A 27,423-nucleotide genomic window follows, 5' to 3' on the forward strand; every position below is an offset into this window, starting at 1 on the left:
ATGACTAACTCTGGAGTGTGTGGCACCTGTGAAAAAGGCAAAGTCCATGCTAGGGATCATTAGGAAAGGAATTGAAATAAAACTGCCGATATCATAATGCTATTATAGAAATCAGTGTTGCAACCACATTTGGAATACTGTGTACCATTCTGGTCACAGAGCCTCAAAAAAATATACTGTAGAGATGGAAAAGGTTCAGAAAAAGGCAACCAGAATGATCAAAGGGTTGGAGCAACTTCCCTATGAGGAAAGGTTGCAGCATTTGGGGCTTTTTAGTTTAGAGAAAAGGTAAGAGGTGACATGATAGAAGTGTATAACGCTATGCATGGCATGGAGGGTGTGGATAGAGAAAAGGTTTTCTCCCTCTCTCATAACACTAGAACTCGAGGAATATCCAATGAAACAGAATGTTGTAAGACTCAAGACAAACAAAAGAAAGTACTTCTTCACACATTGCATAGTTAAACTCTGAAATTAGCTCCCACAAGAAGTAGTGACAGCCACCAACTTGGATGGCTTTAAAAGAGGATGAGACAAATTTTATGGAGAAAAAGTCTGTCAATGGCTGCTAGCTATGATGACTATGCTCTCCCTTCATGGTCAGAGGCAGCATTCTTCTGAAGAGCAGTTGCTGGAAACCACATGCCTGATCCAGTAGGCTCTTCTTATGGATCTAACCTTCATATTTTTAACTCTGAAACTGAACTTCTGGAAGTTTGTATCCCCAGCGTATGTATTTTATTTCTTGAAGTATTGGCCCAAACCAATAAAAGCTGACTAATACACTATGTTTTATTGTTACAAAGAATTGTTTCTTCACATCCTTTGGCACAGCTGCAACAAGGAGAAGAGAAATTTTTGCTTCTATTTTCAGTTAACTGCAGTTTAGTGTCACGACCAAACCCTGAACTGTGGTTAAACTGAACTATGATGTATTGAAACAAGCTAGCTTCAGAAACCATGGTTTGAAGTTGTCTTCTTTCAGTAAACCATAGTTAAGTCTAACTACAATTTGTCTGGGTTAAGACATAATGCTAACCTGTGGTTAGTTGAAAATGGAAGCAAAAGCTTCCAATCTCAATCTCACAGCCTCATTGGAGGAAGAGGGGAGGGGAGTGAACAAGCCTGAGGAATGTCTATGTAACAATAAATTACAGCTTACTATTATGTCCAAATGCAATCTCTCCATGTCTAAACATACTTCCATCAACATTCTGTAAATCTGGAAGCTCACAGCCATTTCGGGCTTTAATGTTTTTCCTTTTAGTTTACAATTTAGTTATATTCTTCTGCAACTCCCACCTATGTAGAAACGTCTGCCTTATTTTCTGGTGGCCCTGGTTTCACTTCCAAAATAACAGGGACTCAAACTCTTGACTTCGCTGTTAGTGGTAATGATTATTTACCCCTTATTTATGAGAAATGACAAAGGTACCTCACACACTGCCAAGAGAGTGTGGGGAGGGGAGAAACCATCTCAAATTAATGCTTTTGGGGAATAGAACAAAAATCTGGGTCATTGAAAGGAAAATTGCAGGGATATATGCATATGATCATTTTTCACCCTCAGCATGTTGGGTATTCTTTTGATGCTCTTGACTAAACTCCAAAAACAAGTGAAGGGTATGGAGGGCAAATGCAATGTGCAGATGAGGATTGGAAACATGGAGGCACTGACGGGTGAATTAATGAGGTGGATGAGTGCAATTCAGTTCCAACAACTGGCATATTTAAAGTACAGCAAACAAACCTAGGAATCACAGGGCCAGATATGAAGTTACGCAGAGGTCGGATGTATTTTTCTCTACAATTCTTTTAAAGTTGGGAAGATTAACCCCTGTTGCCTGGGAGCCTGATCTGGTCCCCTCAGCAATTTTCTCTTCCCCTCCCCTCCAAGACTCCACTGATTTTGGCAGCAGTGTCAAAAAGGAAAAAAAACATTTAAAGTAGATAACGGCCCTGTGGAGGGCAGAGAAGTTGAAAGCCTTGGGTTGCATCAGATGCTGCTCCTGCTCAGAGGAGACCCATTGAATTGAATAGACATGACTAATGTTGCTTTCGTGGGTCTACTCTGAGTAGCACATAGTTGGATGCAACCTCTTATGCCCACCGCTGCACCTTAATGATCAGACTGACCTTCTGATGAGCAGGGAGGGGGAACACCCCCTCCTCAGCTGATCTGAGGAGCTCTGGGTCATGTGTCAGAGAGTGTGAGAGAGAGCAGAGCTTGGAAAAGTTACTTTTTTGAACTACAACTCCCAACAGCCCAATCCAGTGGCCATGCTGGCTGGGGCTGATGGGAGTTGTAGTTCAAAAAAAGTAAATTTTGCAAGCTCTGAGAGAATGTGTGGTATGGCCATACCCACTGTGAGCATGGGGCAATTGGCTGTTTGGCCAAGGTTGGCCCCTTGGGCCCAAATTAAGAAAAAAGAAAGAAAAATATTAGTCATCCCTGTTTTTAAGCTAAATAAGCCCTGAGATACTGCCAGGTTGAGCAGAAGGACAGGTGAGGAGAACTGCTGAAGTCTTTCTGTTTGCCAGTTTAAAATCACTTCCCAAGTTGCTTTTTCACCTGTGGGGAAAAGATACAGCATATCTGTTACACTGGTGGCTGGTGCCCATTAGAACTGCGCGGAAGGCAGAGAGGCCCACTTTAGGCAGAACCAGAGCCAATGACAGGCAGAGCAAACTAAGCCGAGTTTTGCCCCCATCCTCCTCTCTGCAATGGTAATACTGAGATTAAGGGAAGTGGCACAGGCTGCCACAGGCAGGTGGGGGCTGGATGAGGGCAGGCTGAGGCTGGTGGGGCAGCAGCCCACTCGCCCTAATGGACCAGCCTCCACTGATTGGTTACATCCCATATTTTTCCCCTGCAGGTGAAAAGGCAGCTGGGGGGTGATTTTAAGCAGCCCCTTCCCTTCTTCCACTTACTTTTGCAGCTTCGAGAAGCTGCCTTGAGGATTTTAAAAAAGGGTAGGCAAAACAACATGTAAGTAGCAGATAGCATAGCACCTGGTTTGGCGGAGAGTCTGCTGAGAGCGAGCATTTGTTGTCCCAGATCCCTAGACCCTCTCACATAACATCATTGCCCCAGGGGTCCTTGGGGAAAGGGGAAAAGTTACCTGCTAATCCAGTTTAAGCTTGTACTAATATATCCACACAACAACTTGTTTTCAGCCAGCTCAGTGTCCGTCAGCACAGCCTGAAACATTACTGTCTGCAAGCAAATTAGACGGGAAAACTCCAGCTGGACATAACCAGCACTCAGACCAAATTGCTGCCCTACAATTTGAAAATCCATTGTTTGCGTGGCAGCTACGGAGGCCTTCTCTTGCACATGCAAGTGGAACAAAAGGCCCTCTCGAAACAAACTCTTCTCACCCAAAGAGGGAGAGTGGAGAGCAGAGTTGCACCGTGGCTGATCCATGGTCAATAGGAATGGATCTGTGCCCCATTGACCATCCCTGCCAACCCTAACCCCACTCAGAGAAGTCATGTGGGCACACTCCACAGAGGACTGAATTGTTGAGGAATGCAAGTGGGGAAGTGTTTGAATGCTTCCACTCATTAATGCGCATGCTAGCACAGAGGAAGAAAGCTTGGGGGGCCTTCTCCCTGATGTACTTGCTAGACAGGAGGAGTATGGCACAGGGGAGTGTTCAAACACACAATGCCCCCCCTCCCCAAAGGACTCTGAAGTGGTACAGGGCATTGCCACCTGCCTTTTACACAAACGCATTATCAAACTATGGAAGCTCAACAGTTCATATGCTCAACAGGGTTGTTCCAGAGTCTCTTATAGTCAATCTCCAGTGAGACAGTGCCATGTAAACCAGACAGATGTGTTTACTTCCTCCATCTTAGGCTGCGTACACATCACCAGCTTAAAATGCAGCTGGATTGTTCTTTTTCGCAATTTGGATTAAAGCTGGTTTGGGGAAGAACGCATCAAAGTGCAGTATTTCATGAGAAACTACAGCACAGATACAGGATAGATATGGATTGTGGCTAACATTGTGCATATGCTGCTTCCCAAACCACTGCTGGGAGAGGGATGGACGCAGAGTAAACGTGAGTGTGTACAAAGACCAAATCAAGGTTAAGAGCTTTCTTTGAGAACTCCTCCCCTTCCTGCCAACCCATCTTTGTGGTTCCAACAAGCAACATAAAATATACCAGTCAAGCCAACTAACCAATCGAAGGGACCAACATGGGTCGTGACCTTTGCGGTCCTGAGCTTCCATGAGATATCCTTCTGCTTGGATGCTCCACCCTGTCTGGTCGTCCAGAGGATGATGGGTTACCTAAAAGCTAAACACCCCAAAAAGGGGTGGAGGAGAGAAAAAAGGGGTGTGGGAGAGACAGGTTTAAAAGTTACACAGCTGCACTCATATCAGTAAGGGGAGAGCAGGGGACGAGGGCAGGGCGAGTGGAATTAACAGAAAATCAAGTCAATCATTGTCAAAAGCTCGAAAGGCAACTAAACTTTGTTTTTAACTGAAAGGTTAGCTGAAAAGAGGAGGACAGATGCCCACTAAACCTGGAAAGGAAACAAACAAAAGAAAAGTCGACTAGCCTGATGTGGTACAGACTTTGTGAACAACAGTCACACATTGGAACAGAAAAAGGAGTTTTAAGACATTCTTTTGCCTTTGTCGTTGCCACTAAAACACACTTCCGGTCGCTTTGTTCCCTCCTCGAAGAGGAGCATGGCTATTTCCCACAGCTGTGAAGAGTGGATTAGCCTGTATTTATTTGATTTACTCCTTTCGCTCCAGCCAGACCCTGTTGCGTTTGCAGAACCGCCATCCATCTCCTGCCGTTCCTCCTCCTGCTCAGTCTGCGGCTGCCTATCGGCTTTTAAAAGTCATTAAGACTTGTAGGAGGGGGCGAGGGGCGAAAAGAGACTCCAAGACCTTCTTATATGAACGTATCTGCGTTCCCCTTCAGAATTGCACAGCTGGAACACTCTGCTGGCTAGTCTGCTGGAAATGCCGCCACATTCTACGTCTCTTCGGGGGCTGACTTTGCAACAACTGACATTAAATGGAGAGGAGAGAGAGAGAAAAAAGGCTTGACACCAATTTTGTTTGTGGATGAATTAAAATAAGAGTGTGTGTGAGAGAAAAAAGAATCCATGGAAAATAAACTGCTGGCCTAGTTAATGCAGAAGCGGCAGGTACTGAATCTAGTATCATTATATATAGCAGAATATTTCTGACATGTCCATTCTCTGGTTTGTTGCAGTCCTTAAAAAGTGAGCAAACCATTCTTCGTGTATTTGCTAAGCAGCGATCCCTCTTGTGGATTAAATATGGAACTGCACTGATTGTTCCCAGGGATATATGTGTCTGTGTCTCTGCACGTGGAGATTGGGGAAGGGGCAGGGAGGTAAAAGCTGGGCGTGTTTCTCCTGCATGCTGAGATGCAGTTTGCAACTTCAAAGGCAAGAAGAGATGGTTTGGTGGTTTTTTTGGTAAGGGTAAGGAAGCGATAGCAAAAAAGGTGGATGATAGAAACACAATGGATCTTGTAAATCCAAAACCCTAGATCACTGTCACTACAGGAAAGGAGACTTTGTTTTTAGTACTTGCCCAGAGATAAGGATGGAAGAAAAAGAGAATTCGTCCTTGAAAATCTGGGAGTGAGGAAAGCAAAAATAAGATGACAACATGGAATATTTAAAGCAGACCTTAAACAAACAGGAAAAAAGGGGGGGTTGAATAAAGGTAATTGTTTGGTAGTGGGGATGGTTGTTTAAATCCCAAATTATAAATAAAATCTCTTAGCTTAGGTCATATGCTGAGGAACACATTCAAAACTAAACAAAGAAAAAAACATAAATATATAATTAAAAAAAGAACAACCCCAAATGTTAGGAAAATGATAGTTCAGCTAACCCTTAATTAAAATTTCGTTTCAGTTGTCCTTTTAAAGAAGGAAGGGAGAAAATAAAAGCCAGTATTTATTTATTTATTTATTTATTGTCTGCGGGGATTAAAAAAATCATTGTTGTAAAGCAAATTAGTCCCATTTCAGTATGGCACAAAATATATTTTTTTAAAAAAATAATAATTATAAACAGAAGCATTAAGAAGCCTGTGAAAGCAACATAGAATTAAGAAAGAAATGAAATACATGGGAAATAACGAGGACAGAAAATGAAGAAGGGGAGGAGACACATGCTGAGGATGGACTTTTTAGAAAAAGAAACCAACAGAAAGGGAAAGAAAGGGAGGAAGAAAGAAGGAAAGAGGTTGATTTGGCAAGCAGATGTTTAGAAGGAAGTTTTTATTTCAACACACCAGAGGGTCTTTGGGATCTCTGTAGGATGACCTTGTAAGTGGTACAGAAGGTGCCCTAACGTCATTCCCTGTTACGTGGCTGCTCCAGCCTCCCTGAAAATCTTCGCGTGTCAAATTATCTGCTCTGTTACACCTTTGAGGCTCGTGCTTCCTCTCATAATAAGCCGGCTTGCTCTCCTCACTTTGAGGCTCTAGAAAGGAAGGGACAGAGTCCCCAAAGTCTTCTTCGATGCTGCTCTGCCTCGTCAGTGTCCTTCGGCGGGCGAGCAAAGGCCGCGGTGTCTTCCGGCAGGAGCAGCCCTCGCCACCAGCACAGCAGCTGGGTGCGACATTGGCAGAAGCCGTGTCATAAGCACTGCGGAAGCTGAAGCGCGATTCTTCTTCTTCACTGCCACAGTCCAGGCCACTGTCTGGGCTCCTCGTGGAAGACCTGCTGAATGTATAGCCTCTCTCCCCTGAATCCTCCAAGATCCGCTGCTTCGCCGGGTGCCAGAAGATGTGCGGTGGGTCTTGATTGTAGGCCCAGGCCGATCTACTCTCTCTAGCTATCGCACTTCTCATTTTGTGGGGCATCCCTAAACCCTGCTTGTGCAACAGTTCGGAACAATCGCCATCCTCTTCGGCTACTTCAGGGATACTGAACAGCTTTTTACTGTGACGGATCTGCTGGGCAAAATCAGGCTGTTCCAAAAAAGCTGCTTCAGTGCTCTTATAACAATCCTTTAAGCGTGTACGTGTTTTTTTTTTTAAAAAAACAAATGAACCAAAGAATAGGCGAGGAGAACAAATAAGTGTGTGATTTAAAAAAAAATAATAAAGAGGGAGGAAAGAAAAAATAAAGACAGAATTAGTTTTAGAACTATGGTGAACAGAAAGCATGCAGCTTTTATTCAGTGAGGAAAGATGTCATGCTTGAATGGGAATCTGTGAAAATAAAAGACATGATTAGGAAGTTGCCCCAGTGTTGAATTTAGCGCAAGGAGGTCAATACAGCAGGCTGATATACTGAGGTTCTAACAAGAACCAAAAACCAGGCACTTGCAACAAGGAGGATGCTGCTGCACAGGAGGTCTCCTTGGCATGTGGGGAGGATGGGGGTCATTTTCCTAGGGGTGTAACTCTTCCCTCTGCTCTCTGCCAATTTGTAGTCTTTGCTCTTTAGTTAGACTTATATTCTCAGGGCAAAATATCCTATCGTGTTCCCACATTAAAAGAAGCTAGATGAGGAATGGAAACTACCAGCATGTCTTGGAATGCTTAGAATAGTCCCTAGAAAGCACCTTAATGCTTCTTTTCCATTGAGTGGGGAGATGAACTCCAGTTATGAGTTAGCATATTGTCATCTTTCTGTTTAGGCACTGAGCCTGCCTAAATCCTGTTTCAAAGGCTATCTTATGAATCAACTCACCAAATCAATACTGTGACATCCACTTTTAAAGTTGTGTGTGTGACCATTTTGATACCTACCAGAAGCTAGAGAAATTGCCAATAGGCAGAAGAATCAGCACCAGGGAGAGCTCTGAGATGGGAGAGATGTTAGGCTTTTGTATCTCCCTGTTTCTATGTTTTAAAAGCACCCAACTTTTCAAGCTTAACACTCAGCTTGGAGATAATTTGACATTCAGCTTGGAGATAATTTGACATCATCTTTCTGTTAGATGTTCATGGCAAAAGAAAAACAAACTATGCCCGAAGAAAGAATTTCCTGGTACATGACAGACTGGAAGGGGTGTATAGAGGTGAGCAGCTGGTTCTTGCCAGCTTTGTGATTCTATGGACATGTGATTGTGTGCTAAGATTTTTGGGCAGGGGGTAGAAACATGGAGCATAATCTGAAATTATATGCAGTACATATCAGGATTCCTTGGTGAGAATTTGGGATTATCTTTAGGAAGCTTCTGGGGTTCTTTTCTAGAAAGTGCAGAGCATTGAGATAACTCAAACTATGTTCTTCTGAATCTGAAGTGCTGCTGCTAGTCCATGAAACGTCCAGAACATCCAAGCCTACCCTCAAGTGGATCAGTAGCTTCTCTCTCTCTCTCTCTCTCTCTCTCTCTCTCTCTAATTTATCCTTTGGTACAGAGGATTTCCCCATCTCATAGTTGCTTTTTACCTTGAGAGTGTTATGCGATGTTATACTGACTCGCCTCCTCCCTCCATCCTCCATCTGCATCTCTGAGTACAGCTCTTCCTCGTCTTCTTCCATGATGTCGGACAGGTCAGAGCCCCGGCTGCTCTCAGTGTGGTACTCCTCCCCATGGCAATAGTGGGGCTGTTGGGGTGGGAGGAGAGGGAGAAAGGGGGGCGAACAAAGCAAGATGGACTTTCAAAATTTAAATCAAGGCCAACCTCAACTCGTTGAGGTGGGGCAGCTCCCAAGATCCTCAGCACCACCATCAGGGCTGCAGGCATTCACAAAATGAACGGATTCTCCAATACCGCCTGCAGATTACGCCACCCTGAGGGTCTGAGCACTTACTTAAAACGCACACACAGACACACACATGCATGCAAGCAAGTTCCTTTGTGTGATGACTATGGGGCATGCCTGATGCTCAAGCAGCTGCAGTGGCGCCAGTTACCTGCTTCCCCAGTTCAGAGCCTTTTAAGAAATCGTCAACAGAAGCCCCCCTCCTTTTGACACGTGGTGAGTCATAGCCGTCCTCTTCTTCATCAGAGTTTGCGTAATGTGCAGCACTGCTTCTTTCAGTAAACACACTCCTCCTCTCCAGCTACAGGGTTGAGAATAGGGAACACAATCAGAAAAAAGTTCACTTCAAAGAATGGCGGGGAAAGTGGGTTTGGTGTCTGTGTGTTCTGGGGGCAGGAATGGATGAGAAATTTGATTCAGTCCACATTTAAAGGTGAACCCACTTAATTTGCACTTTCTGAAACAATATGCAGACTGAGTCACAGTCTTTTGAAATTCATACTTCTCTGAATTTTGCAATGCAGTTCTCAAGCCAAGTAACATGCACAAAAATTACATATAGTGTACATATTAGTGAAAATTACATACAAAATGCATTATATTAGGGAAACTTGCTTTGCAAAAATGTGCACATTAGAAAAAGTGCATACAAAAATGACAAATTAGGAGAAATTTGCACTATAATGATCACAAATTTTCATCAGGCCTTTTTTTTTAAAAGCAAATTGATGTGGAAATGTGGAGAACTGAATTTAGGATTACAAAAATGAGAAACTGATAGAAACCAGAACTGACAGATTCTTCCTTCCTTATCTGGGGGAGGTGGGTGGGAAAAGCTAGAGATGACAAATGCAAATTTGCATTTAACGTGCAGGTTTTGAAAAATGGGGGCGATTCATTAATGGGGTTGCAATAATGCAAACAGAACTATCTGGTACACTGATAATTACTGGGATTGCAACAAGACTCCATGCTAGGTTTCCTCAAACCCAAGTAGCCTTTTCTATCTGGCTACAGTGTAAAGGCTTAATGATTAAGAGCTTCGTTTCTTTGACAATACCATTCATATGGCTTCATGGCTCGCCATTTCCCTGGCTTGTAGGAAATTCTAGGGGCAGCCCCTACAGCAGGGATGGGGAACCTGTTGCCCTCCAGATGTTGCTGGATTACAAGTCTCATCTCTGACCACTGTGTTGGCTGCAGGTGATGGGAAATGGAATCCAACAAGGGCTGGAGGTTCCCCATCTCTGCCCTACAGGAGTCAAGTGAGGACAGCACTTTGGAGATGTTGGGTGTTCGTTGTATCTATTTAATTACAAATACACAAGGATAAGGGAAAGCACCCAGATAGGCAGGGTTGTTCTTTCTTTCTTTCTTTCGTTCTTTCTTTCTTTCTTTCTTTCTTTCTTTCTTTCTTTCTTTCTTGATTGATTGATTGATTGATTGATTGATTGATTGATTAATTGATATCCCGCCCTTCCTCCCAGCAGGAGCCCAGGGCGGCAAACAAAAGCACTAAAAAAACTTTAAAACATCATAAAAACAGACCTTAAAATACATCAAAACAAAACAACTTTAAAAACATTTTTTTAAAAAAAGCTTAAAAAACATCTTAAATAAAAAGGGTTAAAAACATATTGTTTAGGGGGGAAAAGGTTTAAAAAAAACATGAAAAAGCAATTCCAACACAGACGCAGACTTCTTTATCATAACACTAGTTTCCTCAAAGCAACAACAGGCTGCTGGAGCCTTCTTGCTAGGGATGGAAAGTGCTGTAAATTCAGTTCTCCACATTTCTCATTTTTCCAATCTTAAATTCAGTTCTCCACATTTCTGCAGCAATTTGTGGTTTTGTTTTTTTTAATGAAAATTCTCCAGCACTTTAGTGCAAATTTCTCCTAATAAACACATTTTTGTGGGCTGTTTGACTAACATACATTTGGTTGCAAGCCATTTGTCAGCATATAATGCATGTTTGTATGTTATTTTCACTAATATATTCACTTTTATGCACACTTTCCCCTAATATAAGCACTTATTGTAAACATTGTGTTGCAAAATTCGGATAAGTGCCAATTTCAAAGGATGGCTGTGTTTTGGTTCTCATATTGTATTGGAAAGTGCAGATTTGATAGATTCAGCTTCAACTGCAAACTGAATTGAATTTCTCACCCTGTATGCTCCCACCCCAAGACCCACCAACCAAAATCATAATTAAAAAAGAAAGGATTTCTGTCTCCTTCGCTGGTTATATTCCCAACTTTCTCCCCAGCTCTATCCAAGCAAAAGTGTGTGTGTGTGTGTGTTTTGCGGAGGAGGAGAAATCGATTAGTGATCCACAAACCATAACGAACTCTGAAGTGGTACACAAGTTCATCCTATCACTTCATAACTCTGCTACAGTGATAGCCAACATGGTGGCCTCCAGGTGATGTTGGACTCCAGCTTCCATCATCCTTTACCATTGGCCATGCTGGCTGGGACTGATGGGAATTGGAGTCCAACAACTTCTGGAGGCCACCACATTGGCTATTCATGCTCTACTATCTCATTGTGCATGCTTGTGTAGACCAGGCCCACAATGGGCCATTCACATGTACAAATCATCAGCGGACGCCACACCAAAGAGTGAAAAATGTGCATGTCTGAAGTGACCTGAGATTTACTGTGCTACCAACCAGAGTGTGTGCATGTCAGAAGCAGCCACTCTACTCACCCTGTTGCTTTCTGCTGCAACCCGCTGAGCAGCTTCTCTGGCCATGGCCTTTGCAACTGTACTGGGGATGGGCGTGCCTTGTGGCTGAGGGAGTATCCGATTTGGAGAAGGAGACCTCCTCCCTTGGAGTGGGCTGTGGAAGTTGGGAGGCTCCAGGGTGTGTCCATGCACGGGACAAGCCACACGGCCCTGCTCCCATGACTCGTCCCTTTTTACATGCAGACATATATGTTCGTCTTTGGTATCTGGGATGCCGGCACTTGGTAATGGCTTAGATTTGGGAGCTGGCCGAGGGTGAGGGGTTGGAGGCACCAGTAGGTCAGGTGGAATGGCAGCACTGAACGAGTCCACCGATTCCCCTTGGACAGAAAGCGTCCGGATGAGAACTTCCTTGGCTTCCAGGTTCTGGATTCTCATCAGCTCCACGATGGTGCTCTCGGCCATAGGAAAGAGAACTTCTGCCACCTAAACAGATTGGTAAATACAAAGGCCTGATGAGAATGAGCCAAGCTCTTCTGTTGCTGTGCCTGGATGGGAACTCAACAATTCAGCAGAGAGAAAGGAAGCATCCCCAAACTAACACAGAACATGAGCAGCACACTCCAGTTGATAGAGGACATAACAGGAGCCCTATATCAGAGGTGGAAACCTTTGGCCCTCCAGGTGTTGCTGGACGAGAACTCCAATCAGCCCCGGCCAGCATGGTCAATGGCCAGGGAGGATGCAATTCAGCAACATCAGCAGGGCCAAAGGTTCCCCATATCTGCCCTATATAAACAAAGGTGGGTGGACTTCTCGCTTGTAGGATCTATTTTGTTTTTTTACTAGGCCTTTGAGGTCCATCATCAGGAGCAAAGTACAAAATAGTAGTTCAAAGAGGTGGTGATGGTAGGGACGATGACAGACAGACATACACTTTGAATTATTAGCACAAGCTCAACCTAGGCGTTTGTTTTTAGCACAAAATAATTGAGTTCAATTCTTTCACACAAAAAATCCACTCCTGGTTTTCCCACCCAGTTTCCTTTGTTTCAGCTGCCTGATTTAGAGAGGTAGAGAAAAACTCCTCCTTCTTGCTGTTAAACAATTGGGAGTTGGAAACCCAAGCTAATCTCCTGCAAACCATCACGAGACCTATTCTGATTTATCTTCCCTTTGTTATATATGATTTAATTGGCAAGTAGCTGGTTAAAGTAATCTGAAGTTCATATACATTTGCCAATTGGTTAACAGATGTACTTTTTATATGTATATAAACCATAATTCTGAAATAAGAAAAAAAACACTTTCTTTGTTTTTAGATGATGCCAGACTTTTTTCAAGCTCATGATTAGCATGGAGAGAGCTTCACCATGAGTCCTGCTTCAGACAACCTTGGCTTAGCTCAGTGTGGCACCACAGCAAAAAGGACTCGGGAGGAGCAAAGAGGTCACAAAATCATCATAGGGAGGCTGCATATTTGCATAGTTTTGCTAAGTCAAGGTTAGTGAGGCCAGGCGATTATCTCTTAGCCTAACCTACCTCACAGGGTTGTTCTGAACATAAAATAGGGTGGGGGGAAGGAGGGAGAACCATGTATGCTGCCTTGAGCTTCTAGGGGTAAAGGTGGGACATAAATGTGGTAAGTAACTAAATTAGTAAGTAAAGAAAAGTGGCCCCCTTTGTCTTATTCTCTGCTTTCTGCTACCCATTCACTTGCCAACCCACATTAGAGAGACAGAGGACAAGACATGTGGAGGCTGTTGTTTCCTCTTGCTCTTTTCGCTGTTTGCTTGCTTGGAGGGGGCAGGTACAGAGGCAGCAACAGCCAGGGGGCAGGGAGAAGAGCTGTAGAGCCAGGAGACTCTGGTGACTCAACAGTGGGGCCCCTACTGGGGCGTGGGCCTTGGCAGATGCCCAACAATGCCGACTCCTGGAACCAACTCTGCCAACTGGCTATAACTTTTCCAACTTGTAGTTGCATGCTTGAACTCTCAACCATGAAAAAAACCTCCCTGTACATAAAACACACATACACATATACCCCCCCATGTTAGGGAGAAGGCTAAGTCGAACCTTCTGCCTAACATGTTAATTCTATAAGTGCAAGGTGAGGAGTTGTTGTGTGTGTTTTTAATGGAAAAGCATTCACATATGTAGTGCCCCTTGCCCCCAGGGTGAAGTGGTACAGTGCAGAAAAAGTGTTAGCCCCTGTTTCTGTGGACTGTATATCACTAGTCCCTTCAGTGGTGAACAAGGCTACCCTCAGAGGTTTTTAGAACTCAAGAAAACCTTCTGAAGCAACTGGTGGGGACTTAGCACCAGCAGGTCCTGAGGTCAGGTTAGTCGATCACTACATGGAATGACACAGGTTCACCAACCACAAATCAAAACCTATCAGTCACCATCAACTAAGTAGAAAAATCCCACCTACCCGTTGACCTTTTGCATAAACACCATAGCCAGTCACATTGGCTCCATTGGAGGTCCCTGCTGCCGTGAGAATGGGTGGCTTCCAAGAAACCAGTATAGTCCCTGGTGCTGGTCCAGCCTGAATTCTAATGTCTTGTGGAGGAGCTGGAGGACCTAGAATTAAAAACAACAACCACCCTTCAGTTGCCACCTGTCAGTTCCTTCTTTATGCACTACATTGAGAACCACTTTATTAACAAGTTATTGTTATGCACAAAAAATAATTTAAAAAAAATGGAAATCCCTAAAAGGACTAAACATAGCATTGTGGTATAGGAATGTCTGGGAAGCTGCAACGGCTCAACGAAAAGGACACAAGATTAATGAGAGGCATTGGTAGACCAAATGTTTTTATATAGTATGGTTGGCAAGTCTGTATTTTATACACAAATCAGAAGGATATGCTATATCCACTGTCCTCAGCAGTCCTGAAAATATGAAGAACATAAATAATAATAATAACAGTAATAATAACAGTAACAACAAAACAATGCTTTGAAAAAAGCTATTTTCTGTAATTCATCCCTGTAATTTAATTGCCAGCTTTCATTTTTACATGGTTTTTACTACAGGACATCAGGTTAAAAAAGGAGTATAGACATGATTTAAATGTTAAGTATGCAAATTAGATTAATTAATTTCATGATAGAAGTGTATAAAATTATGCATGGCACAGAGAAAGTGGATAAAGAAAAGTTTTTTCTCCCTCTCTTATAACACTAGAACTTGTGGACATCCAATGAAGCTGAATGATGGAGGATTCAGGACAGACAAAACAAAGTCCTTCTTCACACAGCACATAGTTAAACTATGGAACTCGCTCCCACAAGATCTGAGTGGGGGCAGGGGAGGACATGACACAAGTGTATAGAATTATGCATGATGTGGAGAAAGTGGACAGCAAAAAGTTTTTATCCCTCTCTCATGATACTAGAACGTGAGGTCACTCAATTGAGATGAATGGTAGGAGATTCAGGATAGACAAAAGGAAGGACTTTTTCAAACAGCACATAGTTCAAATGATGGAATTCCCTATCCCAGGAATAGTCACCGTGATGCCCTCCAGATGTTACTGGACTTTAACCTTCATCAGACCCAGCCAACATGGCCAATGGTTGGGAATTATGGGAGTTGTAGTCCAACAACATCTGGAGGGCACCATGGTGACCCAAGTCACAGAGATGGCCACCAACTTGGCTGGTTTCAAAAGAGTATTAGAGAAATTCATGGAGAATAAAACTGTCCATGGCATTTAGTCATGGTGATTACATGCTGACCTGCAGGATCAGAGGCAATATAAACCTAAATATCAGTTGCTGAAGATCATGAATGGGGATAGTGCTGATGTGCTCATGTCCAGCTTGTAGGATTCCCAGAGGCATCTGGCTTCTGTGAGAACAGGTCTGATTCAGCAGGGCTCTTATATCCTAGCTTCAGTTAGATTGCTATGTCTTTTGCTTTCATTCCATTCCCTGCATCTCTCTCTCTCTCTCTCTCTCTCTCTCTCTCTCTCTCTGTGTGTGTGTGTGTGTGTGTGTCTATTCTAAAACCTAGAGTCCATGCAGCTAAAAACAACTGAGCAAAAATCTCCCCATTTGAAGGCCCTGAAAACCTGTTATCATGATAGCACAATTGCTACATCTCTAATTAAAACCAATCCTCTATAAATAGCAGTGTGCTAGATGGAAGCCTAGCCTAAAAATATCTCTGCAATTATTAAGGTCATGTATATTTCATGAGTTCTTCCACATATTCGGCAACATCCTGGCTAAACTGAACAAGCTAAAAAGATTTCAGAGGGAAAGGACCACCCTCTCCACCCCCACCATCTGAACAATCAATTCGCTGTACTGATAATCCTAGAACAACCCTTAACATTTCCACATTTTTATTGCCAGACAACGAAATCCCTAAGGTTGGAGAAAAAATAAAGTTGGAGTGGTGGTTGAAGGTGTAACATTTTTTCCCCTAGCAGGTCCCTGTACATCAGGAATCCTGCTTAGCTTATCCTTAGGAAACAGGGGGATACATTTTCAGGAATTAAACCCTCCAGCTTACCCCAAACCAGTTCTGTTAATAGAAGCACCCTTCCATATAAGGTTCACCTTGCTGTGATCAAACTCTGTTAAAGCCTCCAGATTTTGAGAGGTGGGCAAGGCCACCCACCTGTCAGTCATGTGATGTTATAATTATAAGGATCTGTCATGTGGAGCCAAAAAGTCCTCCCCTTTAATTCCCAACTCCACTTTCTTCCCCTTTTTATATTGTTTTGCCTGTGCTGAAGTTTAGATTGTAAGATCCCTCAGGAAAAGACCTGTCCATTTGCACTCTGTAAACTGATGTGGACCCTGACAACATTGGATAAATTAATAAATAACAACAAGCAATATCCTAATACTACAAAAATTAAGGCAAACCTGCTGGCAACGTTGAAAATTCTACAAAGGCTTCTTTTTTTTCTCGTTGCTCCAGTGGCAGCTGCCAGGGCATTTGGTGAGGCTTTGCCAGTACCTTCACCCTGTAGGCCATGTTGGGCTTCAGGTTAAAAAACTGGTACTTGTATCTGGCAGCCTTGACAATGTCGAACTCTTCTTCATTGAGGAAGATCACATGACTGTAATTGCTGTTGGTCGGGAGCCAGGTGAGCTCGGCGGAAATCTGGGTGATATTGTCTACCTTAAGGTGGGAAGGAGCCACAATGACATCCTTCCCGACTAACAAAGTGCACTGTAGATCATCAGAATTGCCCCTACTGGTTATGCTTTGAATCGATATTCGATACGTGCAGGTAGCAATGTTTAGTTTTTCTATGAGAGCTTTAGTTCTGCTCCCCAAGGACACGCTCATTCGTATTTCTTTGTCGACCAAGACGTTGTAGCTATGAATGGTTCCCCATCCAGGTGGCACGACCGGAGGCTCCCAGCCCACAATAACACTTTTGGCTAGTTGTTTGATAAGGGTAATTTTTCTAGGATAAGGCACAATGTCTTCTCCAATTTCATCAATGTTCACATCCAAGGTCCCTGCACCATTACTGACAACACTGGACTCTAAGTGGCTGGGTGGGTTGATCTCCAAAAGGCCATCTCCTTCCAAAGTGTGACCAGTGTGGTTGATGTAATTCTGGTCCTGCTCACTGCCCAACCCACTTGACAAATGGGATTCACTGTCCTGCACAAAGTCCACAAAGTTGGAAGGGACAAGACCTCTCTGTCCATCTAGAAGTTCACCTAGTAGAGAAAGAGAAAAAGATGGGAGGCAGGTTGCACTAATGCGCAGCACATGGCATGGAAAAGACACACCTGCTCATCTGTGCTCACACTGAAAGATGGACCAAGGAAAAGCACAGCCGCTCTCACTCTCTGTCCTTGGTCTAGCCTTCTTAAGGCGTCCAAGCCTCCATCTAGAGGTGGCTGGTGCTGATTGGGACTGGTGGGGTGGAAAGCAGGGACGATAAGAGTCAATGACAGGCGGAGCCAACTAATTCTTGTTTTCTTCCCATTTTCCTCCCTGCTGAGGCAACACTGAGACTAAGGAAGAGGAGGAAGCTTGCAGGCACGGCTACCCCCTGGACTGGTTGTAAGTAAGAAGGCAGGCAGGTGAGGGCTGGCTGAGAGCAGAGGGTGGTGGAGCAATGCCTCATTTGCCCTACTAGACCAACCTCCACTGTCCCATCCAAATAAGGTCTTAACCCCCCCACACCTGATTAGAATTTCATGATGGTGAGAATGGGGACACTCTTGTTGACCCCACTCCCTCCATCACACTCCCATCCCTGGGTTCCTTGGCCCTCCATGCATTGGTGGGGTAGCTTTTGCAGTGGGGATGCTCCTGCATTCACAGAAGCTCCCTGCATGATTTAGAATTGTAACCATCAGGATTCTAAATCTCCCGGGGAACCTTATCCAGAGCAGTGCAGCCTCCTCACAGTCAGAGTTAACACTTCACTGTGTGGACAGCAATGGCTAATGATGGGGTTGGGGAACAGGTATCTTCCTGCTCTCCCCTTCCTAAAATTTTAATCATGTGGGGGTGAACACGCAGACAGGGATCCTGTCTTCCACTGAAATAGTTTGCTCTCCAGTCCATTGCTCAGGCCACAAAAATTCATTATTTTCCTGCAGTTGGACATTCTCCTTTTAATGGTCAATATAGTCTCTACTCCAGGTGCAGGAAACTTTTGGCCTACAGATGTTGCTGAACTACAACTCCCATCAGCCGTGGCCAATTGCTATGCTTGCTGGGGTTGATGGGAGTTGGAGCTCAGCAACATCTGGAGGGCCAAAGGCCCCCCCAGATCTGCTCTACTGGTGTCTTAAGCAGATTTGTGATGGTGATGAAGATACCTCCTTGGATTGTGCCATATGGTAAGTGGTCTTGGCTCAGCCTTCCCCAACCTGTTGCCCTCCAGATGGTTTGGACTACAGCCAATCATAAAGAATGATGGGAGGGCACCAGTTGGCGAAGGGTGCCCTGTGTCTTCCTCTCCAGGCTCTAGCCAAAGCTTCAGTTGATTACCAATGAAAGTAACTGGAATTCACTATTTATGTATTTAATACATTTATATACTACCTTTCAAGACAAATTTCAAAACAGTCTGCAATCACACATTGGCATACAATAAAATACATGTTAAAACTCTTATAAACAGACAAAACAATGTTTCAAAAAAAGACGAAAAGCCAGAAAGGCAACACTAGGCTAGTAAGTATAAACGTTAACCAAATCAAGCCAAAGTAATTTCTGCAATGTGGATCCCATTAGTTGCTCAAGGGAGGGGAAAAATTGAACCAGTAAAAGCAATGGATAGTGGACAAAGAATGAACTCCAATCAATACTGCCTGTTAGGTCAACGAAATGCTTTCAAAGAGGCACCAACCAACAGATCCCTTCCCTATGTAGTGCAGAGTTAAGCTATGGAATTTGCTCTCACAGGAGCTAGTAACGGCCACCAACGTGGATGGCTTTCGAAGAGGATTAGATAACTACATGGAGAATAAGGCTATCAGTGGCTACTAGCTGTGATGGCCCATGCTGTGCCTCTATGGCCAGAGACATTCTGCTTCTGAACTCCAGTTGCTGGAAACCACAGGAGGGGAGAGGGCTGCTGCGCTCAGGGCCTGAGTGCAGGCTTCTGGTTGGCTACTGTGTGAACAGGATGCTGGACTAGATGGGCCATTGGCCTGATGTGGCAGATCTCTTCTTATGAACCGCTAGAGAATGCTGCACTACATGGATCTTTAGTCTGGGACAGCAGAGGTCTTCTTATATTCAGGTCAAATTTTGTAATCCTACATCAGTTGAAGGTCTCGGCTAAAATGCCAGAGTGGTATAGTGACTTGAATGTTGAACTAGGAATGGGGAGACCGACTTAGCAATGATCTTTACTGGGGTACTGTGGGTCATTTACTCTCCCCCAGCCTACCTCACAAGATTGTTGTGAAGATGAAATGGTGGGGTGGGGGATTTGTTGGCTGCCTTCAGTTCCTTGAAGGAAAGGGAGGGTTAAAATAAAAAAGACAAAGAAATGAATAAGGCCCTTTTCCTTCATTTCGCAAGCCAGAAAGCTCCCATGCACCTGAAAATATAGCCAGTTAAACAATCCCCAACAAACCTTCATAGAAGCCATCTTCATCCATGTCTCCATACACATAGAGGTATTTTCCTGCTGTGAGGGGGAGCTCTGCTTCAGGGTTTTCATTTGGTCCATCAAATGGGTTGTAACTACAGGGAAACACACACGACTTTTCCTCATCATCTTTCAAGTATGTCATTAGAGTTGAGAATCTTGGGTCTGGGTGGGGTAAGGGGGGGACACTTCCTGCACCCTCCTATCCACTTGTTCCCATGTTCAGACATAAACATATCCTGACTCTTCCCTGCAAAGCTAGCAAGCCAGGCCCATGGTGATCCAGTTGGGTTTACAGGACCCTCAAGATCCCAGACTCTTGGTGAACCAGTTGGGTTTACAGCACCTGGACGCTTTTGCAGCCTTGGGCTGATCAACTCCAGCCACTGTTGAATAGTTCCTTTAACAGTTGGCTGCCTTAGGCTACCCTGTATCGCCCAATTCCTACAGGGCCCTAGCACCTGCCACATTGCAACCCAACCTCTACGTCTGCTATGCAAAGCCAGCTGAAGGCTTCTGCCCAAAGCTCAGATATGAGCAGTGAGCTCTCCGCTACAATGTGGGAAAGCTCCATCATACACTTGACAAGCCTCTGTGACCCATGTGACCCATCCCTTCACATAGGCACAGAGTTATGTGTAGGGCTCTGCCCTCTTAAGCGCAACTGGGAGCAGAGTAGCATGTGGCAAGTAATATGCCAGTGTTAGGAATCAAGGCCATGACAGGTCCTGAACCTGGGACCTTGGGAGTGTCAGACCAGGATGCCAGTGTATGGTACCACTGGAGGGAAAGGCAAAAAGACCAGCCAGTCATGCACGAGTCCCCTGAACACAAAGGTGGCCAGGGGGCAAGAAATTACCTCCGTTTCTTGGTTAGGTCTGGTTCTTCAGCCTAAGCAGCAGATGGACTCAGCTTGCTAAGAGGTTGATCCCACTTGACGTGCTCAGCCTTTGCCAGTGCCTCCTCATATCACCTCATCAAGTTCAGCCTCATCTGTCTCCTTGGATCTTGCTAACCTACATTATTACTGTTGACTCAGTAGATTTTCAACATCTGTGCTAACTACCAATCTTTGAAAATCCTCACAACTTAGAACGTGACCTGCTTGCTCCCCCCCAACACAAAAAGAACAGGTGCCACAACTGTATACTTTTTTTTAGGAAATCTACAGACATGTAGGTAACTTGTTTCAACAGCAGGACTCTGGATGAGCTGTGACAGGAGAAACTGCTGCTTACTTTTCTGTCCAGGATCCCTGAAGTGGCTGGGTAGCAACTAAAGTCACATCCACACAATACATTTAAAATACGTTTAATGCACATTTAAAGCACACGGCTCCCCCAAAGGATCCTGGGAACTGTAGTTTATCCCAGCTAAGGTACAGTTCCCAGCACCCTTAACAAACTACAGTTCCCGGGATTCTTTTGGGGAAGTTATGTGCTGTAAATGTTGTTAAATGTGCTTTAGATGTATGGTGTGGAGGGCCCCTAAAACTACCGGCCTGCCCCTCACTCTCCCCAATACCTGAAATAGCTTTGGGGATGGGAAGAGTGAAAGCAGCTACCCATGTAGGTAATTCCCTTGCCTTGCAAATACCCGAGCAGGTAATATGTTTGAGAAAGGTCTAAAGTTTCACATTTTCCTGGTGATTTGTACCAGGGAGCAAATTTTGAGCTTCGTAAGAACTAAAAGAGGCTATAAACCACATACAGGCCTTCTTGGTGGGTTGACGTTACCTATATCGGGCGATGCAAAGATGGACTTTTCCCACATATCTCTGCTTTGAGGTATTAGAATTTTGTTCATTATCCATCTGCAATAAGAAATAATATATAGGATGGGTGTTCCAGGATGGAGGTTATATTTTAATCTCAAAAAGCACAAATGTACCCAACAATGATTGAGAGATTTATAAATACTTTTTTTTCTCCAGCTAGAATCTGGTGAGCATCCTATTTACTCAGGAAAGTGTATTAACACCAAGCAGCGGGAATTTAACAAGATATCTAATATGAAAGTGCTAAAAACTGGTTCTGAGTGTAGCATTGAGCATCGTGTGAAATCTCTTCATTCAAACTAATCACTGTTCTAGCCCTTAAGATGGGGTGGGGAATGGACACTGAAAACAGACATTCAGTGCCCAGAGGCATAAATTGATATATTACAGTCTAAGGGCCTGCATTATACCAAGTGAGACCACTGGCCAATCTAGTTCACTACTTCTACCATTGTCAGCAACTATTTTTTTCCAGAACTCCACTTTGTATAAATAGTGGGCAATCCCAGTTTCAAAAATCTTTCTTTCAGTAATCAGGACTTGTGCATCATAGGAACATAGGAAGCTGCCTTACATTGCATCAGACCCATTGAGCTCAGTATTGTCTACTCTGACTGGCAGTGACTCTCCAGAATTTCAGACAGGGAGTCTCTCCTGGCCCTACATGGAGATGCCAGGGATTGAACCAGGGACCTTATGTGTGCAAAGTAGATGCTCCACCACCAAGCCATATTGCCCTTCCCCTGTAGGGTTCATTGGGCTGGATTTTGCTCACAGACCTCCAATTACTGATTCCTAGACAACTCTGGTAATGGCTCTTAGAGACTGCAACAACAATCCTCTCCCAGCCCTGCTATCTGAGACCTTTTTTTTTTACTGACGATGCTAAGGGAGTGCAACAAAGAAAATGCAAAGAACATGAGGCATCATAATGCCATTATACAAAGCTATGGTGCAATCACATTTGGAGTATTGTGTACAGTTCTGGATGCCTCTCCTCAAAAATAATATGTGCTGTTGTGCTGAGGTCCTGCTTGCAGGTTTCCCATAGGCATCTGGTTGGCCACTGTGAGAACAGGATGCTAGATTCAGATGAGCCATTAGTCTGATCCAGCAGGGCTCTTCTTATGTTGTTATGCCCCAGCACTGAACTAAGCCAATAGGAACCTGCCATTCCAGGTCCAACTTTTGTCCATTTTGCCCTGCATTGCTTTCTCCGAGTGGCAGCAGACTCAGGCTGAGGAAGGACTCTCCAATCACCTGCTACCTTTTTAAATGGAAATACCACAGACTGAACCTCACAGGTTTTGCATGCAAAGCAGGTGCTCTGCCCCATGGGAGCTATGGGTTCCCTTTCTGGATGTGACCTCAAATGCACAGTGACGTTCCTCTGCAACTGTGAGGCCACTGGAGCCAGCCAAACAGCCTATGCAAATAGCCCTACCTATCCCATTCCTAGGGCCTTTCTGCATCCGGCCACCCACTCTCAATCCATCCAGCTCCTCACATGCACACAAAAAAACCAAATGCCCAGAAATGTTTTGCCCATTGCTTTCTTTCCACACATCCCCTGGTCACCCGTGGAGAACAGAATGCGGCCTTTCTCTCCACTGTGCTGGTATGCAGTACAACTCATAAGCAAACCCATAATAATTGCTTTGGGAGTCTATGTTCCCCCCTCCTTGTTTTCAGTCGCCAAGACAGTAAATGGAAGGCGTCTTTGTGGAATGGCCGAGGCCTGCTTGCAATTTCAGAAATTGCCCATGTCAAGTGCCGCTTTGTTGGCTTGACTTCTGAAAGCCCCATTTCTCCTGAAGTGCATTTTAGCATATAATATCGCTCTCTGCTTTTTCTGATGCTGGGTACTGTGCCGCCAAACATGTCTAGAGCCAAATCTCCACGCGGGGTACACATACACCCCATAATTACCAACAGAAACATTAAACAATGAGCAATTCCGTTTTTTTCTTCTTTAAAAAAACAGGGCTCTACTGGGGCAGGGAGAGGCAGCAAGTGAAGTAAAGCATAATAGAAAATTCAGCCTGGCTCTCTGTACCAGCACCATATTCGCAGAGAGGTGGGAGTAAGAGAGTGCAATGGCTTCCTACAGTACATACACATACTTTCCTGCAGTTTTGCAGTGCGCATACAGTGCATTAATTTCTCTGCCAATTCTGAAAAAAAGTTCAGTTCAGCAGGGTTTGCTCCAAGGTAAGCGTGTACAACAGGCCTGGGGAATTCTGGTCCGTGTGCCACATTAGGCCCAACAAAAGGTCTTAATCTGGCCTGCGAGGCCATTTTGCCCCAGCCATACCAGCCCACCCCACTTGATGTCCGGTGTGGGGAGGTAACGCTGTGGCTGCAAAAGAACCATCAGGAGCCTTAAAGCTCACTTCTGATTGCTCCTCTGCAAATGGGGCCCGCATTTCACACCTTTTAAATGTGGCCCCAAATGCAAACTCCACTGGATTCATTCCGCTAGGGAGCTCCATATCAGAGCACTGGAGTGGAGCTGATCTCAGCTGTAAGCAGGTCATGCATTATTCCTGCAGCTTGAAATAAAACCGCACAGGCAAAGGAACCTTTTTTTTCTTTTGCAGAGTGGAGCCTATCCATGCAAAAGAACATTTTTCCTTTGCTCCCACAGTTTGATTTCAACTAATGCAGGCAAACATTTTTCCTTTAAAGATCTGCGTGAATTCAAGCCAGCATACAAAGGAAACACTTCCTTTGCCTGCACAGTTTGAATGCACAGGCAAAGGAACATTAAGAACTTGAGAAGAGCCCTGCTGGGTCAGGCCAATGGCCCATCCAGTCTAGCATCCTGGTCTCACAGTGGCCAACTAGACGCCTGCGGGAAGCCTGCAAGCAGGATCTGAGCACAACAGAGCATATTATTTTTAGGTGAGGCATCCAGAACTGTACACAGTATGCCAAATACAGTTGCACCATAGATTTAAATAACAGCATTATGACACCCCATTTTTAGACTCTGGGTTGTCATCCTAGTTTGCAGGGCAAGTGCAAACCATAGTTTGCTGACTTGGACAAAACGGAACATTGGTTTGTCTCAAACTAGGACTGGAGGGAGGGGGTCACAACACATAAGAGGATAAGGTAGTGTTGGGGGCAGGGGGCAGGGAGAGGTGGATGTTTGCAGTTTCCAAGGGACTTCAAGTTTTGTTCCTACAGTAAACCATGGTTTGGTCCTACATCTGACATCTGACAATTACATTATCTACACTGTTAGCCCTTCCTAACTAAAAGTAGTTGCCCACGGTTGAGGAAAACTCAAGCTTGCTCAGCTCGTTTCCAACTTACGTCTGATTCAAATCTGCATCTTGGGCTGCCAGATCGTGACCGGGACAGGAAAATTGGTCTGATGGACAATTGCTCCGGTCTGTCACCGGATAGTTGGAGGGGTCGTATAAACTCTGAGATCACACAGTGGCCTCCAGAGGAGCTTTCATGACCTGTGTGAAAAAGAGGAGGGTTAACATCACAGAAAACTGGCAAATTTAGTGGCCATCTTGAGGAAATGCTCAAATTATAAGGGGGAGGCAGCCCTCTTACCTCATGTGCCAGCCCCCTTATCTATTGTTTTTAGATAGCTATGGGGGACATGACTCCCTGCTCCTCCCATGTCCTGGCTCTTCTCTGACAGCTGCCTATGGCTCAGCCTTATGATGAGATTACATGAACATCAAAGACAATGTTTGGACAGCACCCATGATGTAATTAGTGGCAAGGGACAACTTTCTCTCTCATGCATGTCCATACACTGAGAAATTTTATAATGCTTTTCATTCTTTTAAATTGATATTAGCAACTGTAGAACACAGGGGTCATAGGAAGCTACCTTATACTGAGTCAGACCACTGGGCCATCTAGCTCAGTAATGTCTACACTAACTGGCAGCACTTTTCCAGGGTTTCCAATAGGACATTCCCATCCCTACCTGGAGATGCTGGAGATTGAACATGGGACCTTCTGTATGCAAAGCAGATATTTTGCCACTGAACTATGGCTGTTTCTGGGCCCAGAGGAATATTAGATGGTCCCCTAAAGACAACCCAGAATCCCAAGACATGTATAGAGGGAGCGGTAAGCTTGAACATATAAAGTTTAGTGATGAGTGAACTCCTCTCAATCTGACTTACAAATAGGTCACCAATTGTAAGTATTTTTTAAAAGAGCATGTTGTAGGGGACTAACACTTCCCTCATACATCTCAATCAGCTCATAATGTTGGCTGCACTGTATTAAAAAGGTTTCAAACCTCATCTGTTTTCCCCCAAATTCCATACACCAGTTGCCAATTATGTGGAGCTAAACAAACATCCCAAAAGGGGATTCTTAGGCTCCAGTGTTCCATTCTGGCCTTCTGAACAAGGCAGGGGAGCTGTCCAGCAGTGAGAGCTTCTGAGTTCTGAGCAGGAGAAGAGCTGATTAGAAGGATGTGGGAGGAGGCCCATTGCAAAGGCATCCAGGTGCCTCCGTTACTGTACTTCGGCAATGAATCCAACATAGAACAGCATGGCAAAACAAAGGAGCCCAGTTGCTTTGGCAAAGAGACCTATGCATTCCCTCTAGCATCCCCTACATTCAGAATGAGTGGCTGCCTTCATAGTCACATAGTGAAATCTGATTGCAACATCAGGGGTAGCCAATGTGATGCCCATCAGCTGTTGTTGGATCACAACTCCCAACACCCCTGACAAATGGCCATGCTGACTGAGTCTCGTGGGAGGGCACTGTGTTGCCTACTCCTGGACTGCCTGATGTTAGGATGTTCACAGTGTGTTCCCTGATCGGCTGGGAACATGTGGAAGAGGAAGAAGAGAGGAAATGGCACTGAAGGGGTAACAGAGACAGCCACAAACACAATTAGAATAATTTTGGGGGGCAATTATTATTTTTTAGAGCATTTCCAAAAAACACTTCTTTTATGCCAAGTGTTTGTCCCCCAATGTCAGTGAGGCAGTGAATTGGCTCCGGGACTTAGTGTGAACTTTCAAGGAGCTGCCCAAGGTGCAACAGCACCTTGGAGAGGTCCTTTAAAGTTTGGACTAAAATCCCAGAGTGGAGTCACTGCCCCACTGACACTGGAGGCACCAGTCTCCACTATGCCTGACAACATTTGGCATGGGCCTCATTACTCTCCTGCTATGACAGAGCTTCAGCCTATTCTCGGCATCTGAACCGTGATGATATAGACATGAGCATTTCTGAAACACAGCCATCGTTTCATTTTGCAGCTACTCTGAGAAACTGTTCTCCTGCAGATGAGATGCAGGGCACCCCACAGGGCTAAAGAGTGCAAACTGCAGGGTTCCCTGCAGGACCATCTGCCGTCCTTGCTTACCATTGCACAGAGGCTGATGGCTCCTAAGGCACAACTTCAGGGGGTGAGAAGGAAATGTGAGTGGCTATCAGGTGCGGTGAGCGAGGAAAAAGTAAATTGCTAAGGGCTGGTGTATCTGTTTAATTTTAACTCACGCATGTTTATGTCATTTCACATATTCCATGGTAGGAAAAGCTCTGTGCTGGTGTGGATATACAATTGCCTGAATTAGGTAGTGAACCACTGCATATAAATTGCTTACCGCATGAAAACAATAACCATAATGGGCCTCCCCACTCATTCCAGTTATGGACCTAAGTTCATCTCCAGACTTTAAGTATTTGCAGGATGGATTCAATTGCATACCAGAGATTTAGGCTTGTGCAATTAAAGTGGATTAAAACTCTCTGCCAGATGCAAGAAGGCTCCTGAAAGTACACCAGAGGGCAGAAAAGAGCATAGGCATGTGTGCACATGTACAACAGCATGGTATAGAAAGCTGCTTTTGTGAGCCCATTTCAAGTCAGGGACATGGACGGGCCAGATTTATTTATTTTTTTACCCTAAACCATATACACAGATCCAGACTCTGAAAAGTAGACTGTAGACTATTTTCATTAAAAGGAAAAGGGAGGAATGCAGACAGGCTTGGAGAGGATGTTTGAGGATGTCAGCACTGTCCTAAACTTGATGCTGTGGCTTTGCTACAGCTGCTGCCGCCGCCAATATAATTAGGCTCCATTTGCTATTTTCTGCTTCCGTATTTGCAG

General features: G+C 44.5%; 1 protein-coding gene across 13 annotated transcripts in view; it reads right to left on the bottom strand.

Moving 5' to 3' along the window:
- The window catches only part of RIMBP2 (RIMS binding protein 2), a 274,019-nt gene that overhangs the window by 34,140 nt on the left and 212,456 nt on the right, over positions 1-27,423 (bottom strand). For 8 of the 13 annotated variants that reach the window (XM_061602665.1, XM_061602664.1, XM_061602667.1 and 5 more), the window contains 10 exons: positions 24,631-24,782; positions 21,269-21,345; positions 19,518-19,627; positions 16,321-17,133; positions 13,866-14,017; positions 11,453-11,917; positions 8,888-9,037; positions 8,419-8,577; positions 6,306-7,025; positions 4,194-4,311 (listed from right to left, as the gene is read on the bottom strand). In XM_061602665.1, the coding sequence (XP_061458649.1) occupies positions 4,194-4,311; positions 6,306-7,025; positions 8,419-8,577; positions 8,888-9,037; positions 11,453-11,917; positions 13,866-14,017; positions 16,321-17,133; positions 19,518-19,627; positions 21,269-21,345; positions 24,631-24,782 (2,916 nt within the window). Of the gene's footprint in view, positions 1-2,752; positions 3,218-4,193; positions 4,312-6,305; positions 7,026-8,418; positions 8,578-8,887; positions 9,038-11,452; positions 11,918-13,865; positions 14,018-16,320; positions 17,134-19,517; positions 19,628-21,268; positions 21,346-24,630; positions 24,783-27,423 lie in introns of those variants that run through there. The other 5 variants (XM_061602674.1, XM_061602672.1, XM_061602677.1 and 2 more) reach the window with 2 other exon arrangements.

This window comes from Rhineura floridana, chromosome 19 (genome assembly GCF_030035675.1).
Source record: "Rhineura floridana isolate rRhiFlo1 chromosome 19, rRhiFlo1.hap2, whole genome shotgun sequence".
Lineage (NCBI taxonomy): Eukaryota > Metazoa > Chordata > Lepidosauria > Squamata > Rhineuridae > Rhineura > Rhineura floridana.